This window comes from Apteryx rowi, unplaced genomic scaffold (assembly GCF_003343035.1).
Source record: "Apteryx rowi isolate R43461 unplaced genomic scaffold, aptRow1 scaffold_202, whole genome shotgun sequence".
Taxonomy (NCBI): Eukaryota; Metazoa; Chordata; class Aves; order Apterygiformes; family Apterygidae; genus Apteryx; species Apteryx rowi.
In genome coordinates this window covers 449,384-463,849 of record NW_020448331.1, presented here as the reverse complement: position 1 = coordinate 463,849, position 14,466 = coordinate 449,384, and the positions used below count along the sequence as shown (strand labels likewise).

The 14,466-nt window shown below is 43.6% G+C and overlaps 1 protein-coding gene across 1 annotated transcript in view; it reads left to right on the top strand.

The window, feature by feature from the left end:
• Positions 1-4,849: 4,849 nt before the first annotated feature.
• The window catches only part of EEF2KMT (eukaryotic elongation factor 2 lysine methyltransferase), a 103,797-nt gene continuing 94,180 nt past the window's right edge, over positions 4,850-14,466 (top strand). Inside the window, exon 1 of the mRNA XM_026063851.1 lies at positions 4,850-5,024. Coding sequence (XP_025919636.1) covers positions 4,850-5,024 — 175 coding nt within the window. The remainder of the gene's footprint in view (positions 5,025-14,466) is intronic.

The window sequence follows — 14,466 nt, the reverse complement described above, 5'->3', positions numbered from 1 at the left end:
CCGGCTCGGGGGGGGGGCCCGGCTCGGGGGCCCCAGCCACGGGCACCCCAAGCAATCACCTTGCCGGCGCTGGCCGCACGCGCCCTTCTCCTGCAGCTTACTTTACCCAAACCCTTGGGTTTCTGTCCCACCGGCTCCAGAGCACGGGCCTTTCTCCACCGTGGAGAGCGGGTGCTGCGCCTCCTTTACACCCAAGTTCACCTCTGTCTCTGCGGGATGCAGTGCCTTTGGTTGTTTAATGGTATTAACACCAATTACCCACAAAAAGCTAAAGAGGGCTTTAATTCCAGGTAGCTTTTCTTTGAAAATTCTTTCATTAAAAAAAAGAAAAAAAAATGCCCTAAAGTGGTCCTTACTTTGTGAATTAGCTGTGCCTCTTCTAAGTCCATATCCCACATGGCTCCTATCAGTATTGCAGAATACATTCTGTTCCTACAGCTGTGGTCAAAAATGAGATTAAGACAACCCAACATGACAGCTTGGAGATCCTATTTGCTCACTCTGTCAGTTCATAAAACCCACCACTAATATTTGATTGATAGAGTATCTCTCTCTTTTTTTTTTTTTTAAACAGTCATAGTAACCTGGTGTTTTCTCATTAGCTTATAATGACCTCTTTCTTCCAATATCAAAGGCAATAGGGAGTAGAATAGGAAAGTAATCTGAGATTTGTTTTCTCCTGCTTAAGCGCTTACAGATTTAAGTGAGGCCCCTTATATCTTTCAGAGAAAACAGCCCCTAAGAAGCCCGCTACAAATAGCTAGAGATGTGCCACCCAGGGCCTCAGAGTTAGGGACTAAGCTTGAGAAGTGGGGACCAAACATTCAGTTATGTATGAATGTGTCTAACCAAAACGTCCAGTTTTCCAATGCTCAGGAAAAAGCCTCTCTCAAGAGTCAGACGGTGTTAGAGAGAGTGAGTCTGCCCCCCAGCACTGAGTTCATCAACATTACTGAGCAGACTCTACGTTGAGCAAGTAGCAGCCAGGTAATTATTCAAGCACGGCAGTGAGCAGAGGTGACTCAACAGGTATCGATAACCTGAGACACCACTGACCCCCGTGCAGGAGCACCAGACACAGCTCCAATGGGCAGACCCGAGACGCACAGCTCTGAGCTCCCAGAGCTGGAGACATTCAAAATCTGCTAATAAAACTTGTGGTCTGAAAGGTGGGGGCATTTGCCTGGGTCTAGCTTGCCAGCTGTAAATATTTTCTGCTGTGGATGAACACAAGCCAAGTGGGCTCCAGGGAGGAAAAATAAGACTGCTAAGCTTTTTGAATGGTGCTAGATAAACATATATGCCCTATAACCTTATAATTCAACAGCTTGGCCTTCTCTTTTGAATCAGGTCCGCTCATGATTAATGATTTACGGTACTAACCTGCCCTGCTGAGAAGTTTGATCCTCTTCAATAAACTCCCAGCGACAAGAGTCAGCAAGAGCACAGCCAGGCACCTACCGCAGGAGGAGTCGCGCTGTAGCTGAGGGTAGGAGCATGGATTCATACAGCTCCTGCTCCACTTCTCAGACCCACAAGTCCCTGCACAAATATAGTGGCTCAGGAGAGAAAGAAAGCTTTAAAACAAACTGTTCAGAATCCCCATCAATAGCAGCAAGAGGAGAGAGTAACAACAGGGATTTTGTGCAAAAAAACAGCTCCCCCATGCACAACTGTTTATTTACTCACAAAAATCCTTAACCCTCTTTCCCTGCCGATTAACAGCTTGTTCCAACATTTCTCTCCAATCTTGTCCACCTTTCCTGCTGGCATGGAGCCCTTGCAAGAGTTCTGCAACTGCCGTACCACCTCCCCCATTTTGGGAGGTGCAGCTCTAACCAGCAGGGGCAGGACAGACTGCGATGGCCTGAAGCTTTCCTCTGCGGAGTGCTCAAAAAAGTCGCATCATTGTTATGTCCAAGGTTCCCACCTCTTCCACCACTCACACCTGCTCCCTTTTTCCATCACACTTGTCCCACCATGTCCTTTAACTCTGCTTTGGATTTCTACTTAGCTTACCCCCTTTCTCTCCAACCTTACCTAAAATACTAAAAGACAAAAATAATCCTGCAATTAGTTTGTCCTATTGCACCGTTCTGCCAGATAACGTATTTGTACAGCAGCCTGCCTCAGTTTCTGGTTCTCCATCCGAAAGCATTCCTTTGGTGGAACCCGCGTGCTCTGCAAGAACGTGCCAGTTCAAACACAAAAATAAAGCAGTGGTAGAAGTGGAACCAGGCAGGCACACAGGTTGCTTCAGTGACCGCCCAGCCAGGTCCCAGCCAGCTGGCAGCTGCCCGGCTCCTCGCGCACTTGCGTCCCCAGGCTGCCTCGTTCATAGGCAGAGTCTGCTTCTTCCAAATTAAAAAAAGAAAAAAATATCCACTTCCTTGTTTGTGAAGCATAACTTTCGTAAATTTGCATTTCTTGGAAAACAGAGACAGATATAGTGGGCTTTTTGCTAATTAAAACCAAACATTTTGGAAAGGTCAACTTTGTTGTGCCTACAGAAAGGGGAAATGGCAGGGCAGCAAACACATTTTGTGGTGGTACTTGGGGGAGGGCAGGCTGGACAGGACTTTCTTTCCTGTTACTTGGCTTGCAAATGCTCTGTGGCAAGAACGGTTCCTTGCTACAATTTATGGTTGTACAGCACCTTGCACTAAAAGAGGCCCTGGTATCAAGCCATTCTCCATTACATTACCCTGCGTTGAGCTCTGTAATAAGTTTAAGCTGGAGCACCAGGCTTTATGCACAGAGCTCACTGCCAATGACCCCAAGCTCATTATAAATGGCAGAAGAGGATAAAGTGACCAACCTGGGAGAAGAGTCAGTGCTACAGCATATCTGGCTGTCTCCATCATTCTGTCTTGCTATGGTTCTTGCTTAATGTCAGCCTGATTCACTGCATAACCTTCTGACTTGACTGGGTAGCTTTAGCTTAATAACTAGTGTCTTTGCCATATTCCTTCTCTCCCACCTTTCCTGACATGTCAGTACCTGGCCCAATTTTTTGACAGAAGTCACTTGTTACCTAATGAGCATTTTTAGATTTCAAGCCCTGTGCTGGTTTCCCCACAGACCTCTTCACACAACTGATCGGGAGCCAAATGGAGCAATTAGCACAACTTGCTCAAGTCTAAGAGGCCATTAACCAGGAAAGGATGCCAAACGAAGTAGCCAAGTGCTCTGAGCCCTCAGGAAGCCTCACGCAACCTGATTTGAAGACATTTCTAGTTGGAGTCATTACTAGAAATTGCAAGAATATCAAAACCAAAAGACCACAGTCAAACATCCACATGTATTATGCACGGTATCATCCCCTGCAGGCAGCCCAACACTGGGCAGCATCTGTTCTTGGACTGGAAGGCACAGTAAGTATAATACAACAGGCATGCTGAGCATCCCAGGGCACTGTCACGAGACACCAGCAGCAAGACACACAAACAAGTCCTGGGATAGGGGTCACAAAAAGCCACTGCAAAATTCCCTCTGACCTTTCTTCTCTCATTTGTTTACCCTCTCTCACAGTGGTGTCCCCTCTAACAGAGAAAAAAAAAAATGAATGCTTACTTGGAATCGAACCGGGCGCAGTGGCTGGGAGGTAAACGGGGCCCGTGGCTGCAGCTTGGTTTGGGTACACTCTGCGTGTGCACGCACAGCACTGCTCTGCGCAGCAGCAAGCCAGGCTGAGCCATCAGTGGTAGGAGGAGTGGGGAGACCCATACTATCTCCTGCCGGCAAGCCGAGCCTCCACCAGGTCCTGCCTGGCAGCCATGGGCCTGGGACGTGAGGAACCAGGGTGCAGGTCAGGGCTGGGGGAGAGGTGGGAAGGGCAATTCCCATCAAGGACCTGTGGCCAGCAGCACGGGGACAGGAGTGCCGAGCACGCGGCTCCGGGAGCAGCTGGAACGTACCAGGGTTCAGGAATTTCTGCTAGGGATGGAGGGAGAGGCTAGGTAAGGAGGAGGGTCTGAGGCTCTGACCAAACTTGCGACTGCGTGTGGCTATCAAAAGTAAAGGCATAACAACTGCCACGTTAAATAGTTTCTTCAAAAAAAGCACATCTCTGCACTCATATTTCCCCCAGGATGCTTCTTCCTCTAGCAACTATGGAGATATGTCTCCCCTTCCTATTCCTCAGAATGACACTTTTATTAGAATTTAATACCAGAGAAGTAAGCTTACATTCATATTTGGATGGCTAAGAAGGATATTATTAAATGATACTAACAAAGGTAGGATATTCCAAAAATAAATAAAACACTTGGGATTCACACAACATGTATTTCCAGTGCCAAGTGCATTTTTGCAGACTCACTGAGACTAAGATTAAAGAAAAACAACAAAACTTATAAATGGGCATCCAAACTACTTCAGACTGTTTTAACTGCAACAACTATTGCTTTAGGCAATATGATAAAATGTACTTTCCCATGCTGTAAGCCTGTGCCCATCAATATTAAAGAGTTTAGTGAAACTGAAGTAATAGAGAATAACCTAGCTGGAGGACTCACCTTCTTTTTTCTTATATCTTATGACATTTTTGATCCAAACCAGGATACTGAGATCTAGGACTACTTGTATTCTTATGATTCATTAGATACACTAGTAGAAAACAAAAGTTGAAGAGAAATAAAAGAGGTAAAATGTAGTAGATTTGACAAGCAGAATTTAACTACTGCTACTTATCTGGTAACTGAGAGAAACCAGAAAAGACCCAACAGAAGTGTACAGAAGTGCTGAAAACATCAGTAATGGTATTCAGAAACTTCTCTTTGGATAACGGCCTGAAAAGCAAGCAAGACAGGTAGTGTCTATGTGAAGCTGGCCAAACACTAGATGTAAAATGAATCCGGTTTCAGGCCAGGTTATTCGAGTAGCTTCCAACAAGCGAGAGCCATTCTCAGAACTGGCAGAATTCACCTGTCCTTTACAACTTCAGCAGCAAGATACACAGTCATCAAAAGAAAAGCGAACTAGGGAGGATGATGTTCATTCTCCTTCAGATGAGGAACAATGCGGTATGCACATAACACAAGTCTCTGCATCATGGTATGCATACGATAACTCTGTTCACCGTTCATCTGCATTGTAACAAGATGAATTTTGCAATACTGAACAAGTCTTACTTGCAAAGTGTATGCTGGCCATTGTAACAGCTTTCTATATTAAAAAAATTATTTATCTACTTTCTGACATTACGTATGCACAACATGATTTGGATCAGTATTTCAGAAGCTGCAACAGTAGCAAGGAGCTCTTTAATGCAACATACTGATGTTTTATGTAAGTCATAAGTCATATCTAGTTAAGTACATAGTTCATCGGAACAGACATCCAAATTCCAAAAGCAATTGTTAACTCATACCTGCTTCATTTTGTAAACTGACTTGGTCATCTTCTACGCCCACCAAGCAGATAACTAACGAATCATACAGGTTATTCACTACTGCCATTGGAACTGAGCCCTTGTTAAAGGTAGTAATTGGGATTCAAAGCTCATCATTAAAATAGCAGCATTTTACCCATATTCCCCCCCACTGAGTTCTCTTGACAATTCCACAGCTCTACAGTAAACAGTAAGTGCTTTCACTTGTAGCACGCCTAGTTGAGATTTGTTTATTGCTGATTGCTAGACTTGGCACCTATGGTTATATCAATATCCCTATTACTCCATATAGTCATAAGCAGCCTCATTTGTCAGCTCCACAGTAGGTCTTGGACACACTGTATGCACTTTAAGAAAATTTATCATTGTTTCATATTTACTTCTTACATTAAGAACATGAAAAGCATTATTAGACATGTCACTTACCATTCCATTTTCTCTTCACTTCACAGTAAGACTCAGTTTTAGCCAAACTAGAACTTTTCCTGGTGCTACATCTATAACTTCAACTCAGAAAAGTCTTTTTATTCTAAAGATAACAAAGTATCCTTTCCTTTAAACCCCTGTATCACATCCCATGCTGGTACTTTCAAATGAAGTCAAAGTTATTACATACAGCCAAAAGCTCTCGATCGTGGGTGCCTCCTACCCTGCAGGAAGGAAAAGGTCTCACTCTGATTCCCCAAGACAGCAGTGGATACAAGTGGGGTAACCTACACTACTGATTGCAAAGACTTTCCTAATGTCTGCTTAGTACGTTTTTTAACTCTCAGATGTAAAGAAGGTTCAGTATATCACTGTATCCATCTTACAAATAGGCAACTGAAGTACCAACAGACTATCTTTTTTTTTCAGTTCAGATGGCAGAATTCTCCATGGAATAGGATGGAGTCTATGTGTTACATGCATCTTACTTAATTACTCAGAATTTAAGTGTTGCAATGGTCTTTTTGTTGTCTTTACTAGGAAGTGACACTCAATGAAAGTTTCAAGGGCAGATCAGCCAAGAAAGCAAAGAAAATGCAATTCTCCAAAAAATTTTATCCCTACCTAACTGTGCTCCTACTGAAAGCAAGCAGTTCTAGCGTGAGCAGAATTAGACCAATCCCAAGTGATTTTGTAATTCAACTCAACCAGTTCACAACCACCAGAAGGTAGAAGTTCAGTATTCATAGATTTTAGTGTCTCATCAATGAGTAACATGACAGGAATTACCCTAGAATGACATTTATATTGGAGCACTATGATGTTTTATTTAATGGAGCACTTGTTGCGTTCCCTTAGCTCACCTTAGTTTGCAAGCCAACGTAAGGCTAAGCTTCTGATTTATAGCCCTCTAATGCATGCCTTCTCAGTCAGAGCACAGACTCTAAGTCTATTCATGTCGCAAGATAACATAAAATGCCAGTCCTGCCAAAGAAAGGCAATATAATCAGCAGTAAAAGCTCAGCTCTCTTTTCATGTATACTCCGGTAAAAGAAGAGCAACATCAGACAAGTTACCCACTTGTAAAATTACTTTAATGGGAGAAGAATTGAATCTTAAGTTTATGTTAATCGGGTAACTTGGCAGATCTTATTGCTAAAAGGAGGACAAGTTATTTCTAAAAGTCTTAAAGTGAACTCCATATATAAAATTAATTTTTCATTTATTTTGCTGTTGCTCCCACATTAAACTCTCTCTCATCATTCTAATTACTTCTAAAAAGCTTGTAAATATTTCATTATTCCTTATTATGTTGTTTTATGTTCACTGACAAACATTGGAGGCACTGATTGCATTGTTTATAGCACAGAGTAGATGTGGCAGGAACATCTCTTTCGCTAGCTTGTTTACACAACAACTTCCCAGCCTTTAGTCTAGCTGCGGCCCAAGCAACAAACACTCCCATTATTCACACGCCTCAAGCTCTGGTGCATGCTGGCACCTTCCATCTTCCCCCTTACCTTTATTCAGTCAACAACATCCGCGCCAGAAATCTGAGCATGCGATCTGAGGCAAAATCAGAGGTGACTAAAATTTATTTTATATATATATATATATATATATATATATATATATATATGGATGCATGCTGTCACCTGGAATATGTGTTTACATAAGCAAGCTGTTCCACTCCCATACAATGGGGTAAGGTGCATCATTTCTCCTTATCCACATACACAGTCTAGTTCCTCTTTTGTTCCAGGTGCCAAAGTTCTGCTCCACAGTGGATCCTCCCTTAATGCTAATGCTGGACAGTTAAAAAACAGCATGCAATTTCTTTTTTTAAAAAGGGGGGAAAAGTTTCTGTTCATTTTCAGTTGTCCCTCTCTCGCGCTAAAGTCAGGACAAGTACTTCTATTTTGAATATAGCAAGACAATTTAGATTTCTTGACACCTATTTCCAAACTTTGCACCCTTAAGAAATTCTGTTTGTAGACTTATTTATTAACTAACTCAAAAGGTGTTTTCTAGTTCTGTTTTCAGTTTGTCCTGCGTGAAGTTGAGAAGAGCAGTGCAACCTTGGCACCAGCCAGCCCACCGTGTTTTTTTTTTTTGTCAAGCTATGGAAAATAATAGATCTTTCCATGCATTTTAGTAACTTGTTTAACATGTAGTTGAAGGAGAGAAGAACAAGATTTTATGATTCCCCCCCCCCTTCAACTATGGCCCTCCATTTTTATTCTAAAGCACGAATATAAATGGCTACTAAGCTGGCACAAGTCTAAAGCCTAGATAAATTCTTGCCAGCATCTTAAAGATATTAAAAACACTCAATTACTTCTGTTGTTCCTCAAGTCTTAGCATAGCCCCTCTTCCCTCTCCCATTTATTTCCTACCCAACATTAGTCTGGAAAAACACCTAAGCATTTTCTTATAGCTAGACTTGCCCTCTACCAGCTGCCGTTTGTCCCCAAGCTACAGGAGTGGCAGCAGTGGCACCCAGCTCCAGGAACAGCATTTGCTATGGACTAACAGGGTGAGTGCACACGAAAACAGTTCCATCAAAATTGCTTTGACTGGCAGCTAATATTGACATATCTCAGAAGGAAACCTCAAAACAAAGGTTTTCCACAGGTGTCCCTTGAAAATAGAAAGCTTGGAGGATCTGAATGGAAAAAAGATAGCGTGGTTTCCTTTTAAAAGCAAAATGGATCAATCACTTGAAGCAAGATGGAAGACCCTGTCTCCAGGTTTCCCTATAAACTTACTCTGTTTTGTACTAGGAGCAGAGACAGAAATAGTCTAGTTACATAGTGGCTTCTGTATTGCATACATATGAAAACATATTAGCAAGCAACATGTCATCATATAAAACAAAGTGATATCTGTGTCTAGAACTGTCGAGGCATTTGGGTTTCTAGGAGTCTGACCCCAAACCTTCAGCAAGTTCTTCAAAAGGTACTAGATGGGGCTCTGTATTTCCAAAAGGCACTGTAGCCATTCATGAATATGTTGGAACTAGAGCATATTCACCGTGCGATCCCCTGGCAGCTTCAAAACACCCCTTGAAGACAACACGCGATAGATAAGATCTGGCAAGAGACAGAATTACAGCAATCCTGCTCCTCATTCCCAGTAACAGCATAACATGTAAAGAAGATGCCCTACTAAGTGCACCGAGTGGAAGGACAGCTTAGGAAGAACACTTGGATGCAACAGTTATATCTGCTATTGCAGCCAAGTAGACAAAAAAAAAAAAAATATATATATATGTATATGTATGTTATTGACTGTAAGTCTTTCAGAACTGATCACACATCAAAACATCCCCACAGAAATCTTGCAGAAATACAGCAGGACTTCAGTAAACACTCATCAGCCATGGTCACCACAGACAGCCCCGGCGGAAAGGCTTGCTTCTGCATTCTAGGAGCAAACAGCATGGTTTGTTTTTACCAGCTGCACAGAAGGATCAGATGCATCCCAATGTTTGTGCCCTCAGGCTTCTCTCCGGTGCTAGGAGTTGCATTCTGTACAGACTAGCATATCAATCTCCATTCCAGTTGTCATTCTGTCTGGTTGATCACAGCACAATGTCCCACTTTCAGGATCGTTTTGCAAGACATGCATGACTATGGCTGATAGCAGCATTTCTTCTGCTTGATGGCGAGTTAAAGGCAGTCAGATGTTGAAAGAGCCTTCTCAACCACTTCTAGTTCATAAAGCAGAAGGGATGAGAGAATGTTGGGCAGGTCAAGATGTGGGACAATGCTTGAAAGATTTATGAGTTTTATAAACCTGGTCTGTGTTCACAAGAGGTATTTTAACTTTAACATGGCTCAGTCCTCCCCGAATACCCTCAAAAAAAGTTCTATGTAGACATATGGTATATACTGTTCATTTTAATCCACTTTCCTTATCTCCTTTAGTCAAAGAGCATTAGAACCAAAGACGCCTTCAAATCCACTGTGTTTCAACAAACATAAACTAAGCTGCCACAAAAGTATTTATTAATAAATACATTTCCTCACTTCATTAACCCTCTGCTTTTCCTGCTACAAACCCACAATACAGATGGGAATTCTCTCCCAATGATCCTTACTGTACCTGAACTTCAGACACAAACAGCAGGCATGAAATCCCACACTGGCAAGTAGATTATTCCTGCACTGGTTTTTGTAACACCTTGAAGTCCTTCTTGACTAAAATCTTGCCTACCAGCAGTTAGCAACTACAGACTTTTGATTTAGCTATGTTTAATATCCAAGTCCTGAGAGTCCCATTATCAATAATCCTGAGTCTCTGTAATGTTTAATGAAGTAGAGAAAGCAAGTGTTTAACTGGCTGAGTTGGTTTGTTTTAATGCCACCAATATGCCTACAGGCCAGAACATGGCAGCAAGTTGAACAATGAGATGAATATGAACTTTTATCAAAGTAATTGCCGTTTGTTCTGTGGCCTACATTAAGTATATGCAACGTATTGTATGATCTGTCTCCATGTTTCACATTATTCTCTCAGCACCTCCAAGTCTATTCACCTTTTGAATAAGCTTGTCAAACATCTATGAAAATGGGCAGTTATTAGTAAGAACAATACACATCACCTACAGCCTTGCCTGATTTTTTTCAATCTTTCATTTAATGGGTAATGACACCCAAGATCTTTTGGGGAATTTGAATGCCCAGTTCTCGTGCAGCTGCAGTAAGCAGTCACTCTTTAAATATAATAGAGCTACAGATTGCCACTCTTTAAATGGCTCATCTTAAAACACAAGCCAGAAACCAGTGTTTCATTTATACAAGAAGCTATCTAAAATTACCTAGTTGCTTCAGCAAAGCTATTCTGGATTCACACCTGCAGAGTACAAAGTAGATCATGCCATTACCATCATTACTTTCTCTACCACCACTCTTAAAAATCAGAGTAACTTTATAAAGGGACCCTATCACATTTACAGGCTTTATAAATACAACCTATCACATTTAAAATTATATAAAAAGCATCAGAATCCAAAGTCTCTCCTATCTTTTCTTTAAGGAGAATTTTAAATGGCCAGAGAGTAATAAGCTGCTACTGAAAGACTTCAAGCATGATAGGAAAAAAAGGTAGATCCTCCCTACTGAAAAACTGTTATTATAGAAATAAAAGTAAAAATATGTTTTGCTTATACTAGCTTATTGTTTCAAAGGCTCAGGACCTTAATAGTCTAGTGAACAAATACTGTACGCTAGTGAGCAAAATACTACAGCTGACAGGACAGAAAACTGTATTCAAAGAGGATCCCAGGTTTACATGGGCCAGAAGTTGTTCAGAAGCTGTTTTGGCACAACCAAACACATTACACGGGCTTAGTCTCCCGAGCGACAGAAGGACAGGCAGGGTTACACAGCACAGCGCACGTCTTGGTGCAGCTCGCAGAAGTAGTGTCCTGTCCTCCTGCTCAGCAAAGGCCTCCCCAGGCACAGGGGAAGACTGCAAACAGCCTGAAAACATGGCCCCAACTAATGAACCCATACACAGATAGCACATTCCTAAATAGAAAATAAACAACTTATTATATTATCTCTCATGCTGTTTTATGTCCTTTGGAGAAAAGGATTTATTCCCTGTTTGCACTAGCCTAAGTGCTTTAAAGTCAACTTAAAGGACCCTGGCTGTGATGGAATAGTGCTTATATGGTCATATTAAACATGCCACAGTCTAAGGGCACTTAAACTGAAAGTTAACCTTGTGTTTAAGCATTTCCCTCACTAGAAGAGTGTTTGGAGTACTTATTCAAAATGTAAAGAACAAAACAAATATACAGTATATATATATACTGTATATACATATACAGAGAAGCATGGGCTTCTCATTTATTAGTAATTTGTGTCAAAAAGTCTTGAACTTTTTTGTACTTTTGTTGTGCATTCAAGACTGGGCAAGGGCACAAAATATGCCACTCATGCTTTGATAAAGACTATGTAATTTAAAGGGAGTTTGCACTTGGGTGTACCAGAATGAGAGGAGTTTAATGCGACTTTCAAGGGAAATCTTTGCACTGCAGTTAGAACATGTTCGCTGCAGGTGGGTTTCATCATTTGTGTGCAGAAGGTCAGCCAAAGGCAGCCAGAACATTTCCACCCTATTTTAATCCTTAAAGGGCACATGGGCCACGTGCTAGGACTTCTGAAGGGAGTTCAGGTCTGAGGCCAAGCCCAGACCATAGAGCTGCGATTTAAACACAGCCAGCTGAAGAGCTCACTGTCTTAATTGTGTACCAACTGCTCGGGCTCATTAGTGTAAAATACAGTTTTCACTGTTGCACAAGGCTGGCTGATTGCCTGAAAATATACAATATATGCTCATTTCAAAACATGTGCTGTATGGTATCTCATTATATATGAAAGCAATAGAAAGTTAATGAAGAACTAATTTACAACCCTCTTGATATGCTCCGAGACTTAGAAGTGCATCTATTAATATTTCACAAGCCATTAAGCCTGCTTAAAAGGGTTAATTTTTAATTTAACATTCTTAAAATTGAATATTTGGAGTAGCATTTTCTGTTAGAGAAAGTATTTTCAGCAGATCTCTGGCTGGCTCACAGAATTTATGGCCCACACAGCCTGCATTTTTAATTTGAATGAACATGCTAGAAGCAGGTTTGCGCGCTTCCTCAGCAAGCTGTTGCTGCTAGGAAAAAAAAATCAAGTAAATATATATATTTATATATACATAAGCCCACTCATGGAGAGCGCACCTGTGTTTCTAGCAGTAGCAGAGGGACAGTTCGGGCGCTGACACTCGCACTGCAACGCTGCTCGGCCCAGGGTCTCCGCCGCAGATTCCAGGCCGGTCCCTGCGCCAGCCGACAAACCCAGCGCTCGTGCGGAGCAGCTGTTTTCAGGGACCTGCCACATTTGCAGAGACGCACGTTCGCCGCAGAGATCGTCCGCAAGGCCTTCGGGAGCGCGCAAACCCGGCGAAACGCGCCTCCGCCACAGAGCGTGGAATAAAAGGAGGCGCCGGTCAGGGAGCTTATTACTTTCAAACACCCTCTCTTAGAAATAAAATATTCCTCACGCCTTACTGGGAACGACCAAGCGACACTGCCTTCTGTGGTCGGGAGCTGGAAGTTTCCGGAACCTCTGCACTGCCCTCGCCCCTCACGGAGGCTCTGCAGCCCAGGGGCTCCCCGGGGACGTGGTGTCCCACAGGCTAAGGCGAGATCGACGGTCTGGCTTGCCTATTTGTCTGAAAATAAATAAATAAATCCATTTGTCTTTTGATAACATTGAATAAGCCAGATACAAACTCACCCGGACCCGCAAAGAGGTTCGCCGCCAGGCCTCGCTGCACGAGGGAGCAATGCGGGGCCGCCCCGAGGGAGGCCGAGCTGGGCCGAGGATGCGGCTGGGGACGGGTCGGGTCTCGGGTGAATTTGGATTTGGATCACGGCAGGAGACAGGCGGCCCCAGGCAGGGGGGGCAGGGCTGGGCCCAGGTGGGGCAGTCGGGGCCACGGAGGCCGTTAGCCGCCTCAGGCCCCGGCGAGGCCGCGCTGACCGCGGATGGGGACGGGAGGGAGGGAGGCAGGGCTGCGCTTACGCCCGCTTCGCAGGCTCGTTCGTTGTAACGTAACCCGTGTAAAAGGTGTTTAGGGTCCTCCTTCAACGTCCTCGGTCGTAAAACAAATACATGCCTTCCGCCCAAGCGTCTAGGAGACGTGGATATCGCACGCCAGCTTGTTTCACTGCGTGCCCACGCCTCAGGCGCGGTGACGACGGCATTTTGCTTTCTTTGCCCAGCTCCCCGCCCTCGCCGTGTTTTCGCACAGGTCTGCGGCGAGGAAGAGCGTTTCGGCACGGCGCAGCGCGGCCTGCCTCACGCCGTGCGTCCGAGGTGCCGGCACACCGCCCCCGCCCCAGCCCAGCGAGTGCCTGCCGGGCGGAGGGGCGCGTACCGAAACGCGGTGTTATTTGCTGTTTCCTTCCACTGGGGCATCCTCATGAAGTTTTGGACAAACATTCAAAGGGGCAATACGCGGACACACGGACCAGCGGAGAACAGCTTCCTGAAACTCTGCTTACCAAGTGTTAACAGTATAGTTCATCTGGCTTTCTCCTGCCTTTCTCAGGACTAAAGGCCAGGTTTTCCTCCATAGTACCACCACGGAATCTGTATTTCCTACGCAAAAAAAAAAATAAATAAATAAAAAGAATTAAGTTTGCCGGTCTGTACTCCCAGCCACATGTCTCTCACTATTTTCTGTCCTGCCATCTGTGCCTGAGGCCTAATAACGTACTGGCAGTTCCAAGGCTTTAAATTCATTCATCATTAGATTTCATGCTAGGAACAAACTTCAGAGCTCTGGCAGCAACAGCTGTCATGCATTGAAATAAACTTATTTGTATTACGAAGGTATTCGACTGAAGGAGCTCCAGCTTCTAAGGCTGCACTTTGTTCTCCTCAGTCTTTGAACAAAAATTCACTTTGCAATTCTTACACGTCTCCCAAATTCACTGGCACATCTGTGAGCAACAGTGAAGCGCAGGACTGCAAGGAACTAACTGACAAATCAGAGCAAGCGATTTGACAGATGCAGCAATAGGCTCTCACTAAACCTGGTTTGTTTTTTCATTCCTCTCTCCAGTACTATTCCAG